This window comes from Fukomys damarensis, unplaced genomic scaffold (genome assembly GCF_012274545.1).
Source record: "Fukomys damarensis isolate Sample0158 unplaced genomic scaffold, DMR_v1.0_HiC HiC_scaffold_4558, whole genome shotgun sequence".
Taxonomy (NCBI): Eukaryota; Metazoa; Chordata; class Mammalia; order Rodentia; family Bathyergidae; genus Fukomys; species Fukomys damarensis.
The window spans coordinates 1-935 of NW_022905470.1; the positions used below are offsets into that span (position 1 = coordinate 1).

At 56.6% G+C, this 935-nt stretch overlaps 1 protein-coding gene across 1 annotated transcript; it reads left to right on the forward strand.

The window, feature by feature from the left end:
- Positions 1–4: 4 nt before the first annotated feature.
- On the forward strand, positions 5–929 carry LOC104857314 (POU domain, class 3, transcription factor 2; the record flags this gene model as incomplete). The annotated part of the gene is made up of 1 exon (XM_010617165.1): positions 5–929. A coding segment is annotated over one exon (600 nt), but the record flags the coding sequence as incomplete, so codon positions are not given.
- Between the last annotated feature and the right edge of the window lie 6 nt (positions 930–935).

Below are 935 nucleotides of genomic sequence, written 5' to 3' on the forward strand. Positions count from 1 at the left end.
ACCCCCGCAGGGCCCCCCGGGCCACCCTGGCGCGCACCACGACCCTCACTCGGACGAGGACACGCCGACCTCGGACGACCTGGAGCAGTTCGCCAAGCAGTTCAAGCAGAGGCGGATCAAACTGGGATTTACCCAAGCAGACGTGGGGCTGGCGCTGGGCACCCTGTACGGCAACGTGTTCTCGCAGACCACCATCTGCAGGTTTGAGGCCCTGCAGCTGAGCTTCAAGAACATGTGCAAGCTGAAGCCTTTGTTGAACAAGTGGTTGGAGGAGGCGGACTCGTCCTCGGGCAGCCCCACGAGCATAGACAAGATCGCAGCGCAGGGGCGCAAGCGGAAAAAGCGGACCTCCATCGAGGTGAGCGTCAAGGGGGCTCTGGAGAGCCATTTCCTCAAATGCCCCAAGCCCTCGGCCCAGGAGATCACCTCCCTCGCGGACAGCTTACAGCTGGAGAAGGAGGTGGTGAGAGTTTGGTTTTGTAACAGGAGACAGAAAGAGAAAAGGATGACCCCTCCCGGAGGGACTTTGCCGGGCGCCGAGGATGTGTACGGGGGGAGTAGGGACACGCCACCACACCACGGGGTGCAGACGCCCGTCCAGTGAACTCGAGCGGGGGAGGGGCAGAGCGCAGGACTCTCCCTCCCCTTTGGCTCACAGTCCTTTCCCGGACCCCTGTTCCCTCTCTAACTTCTGATTGTTCTTTTATTTTTAATTATTATTTCCCCGTCCCTTAAAAAGAAAAAAATAATAATAATAAGGAAAAACGGAAAGCAACTAAGACACTGGACTATCCTATAAACGGTAGCAGGTGTAATGATGTGTTTTGACCTTTTGCAGGCAAGTACCCAGGCAATGAAGTAGTGTCTCCTAGAGAGAGTGAGGGGAGAGAGAGAGAGAGAGAGAGAGAGAGAGAGAGAGAGAGAGAGAGAGCGGG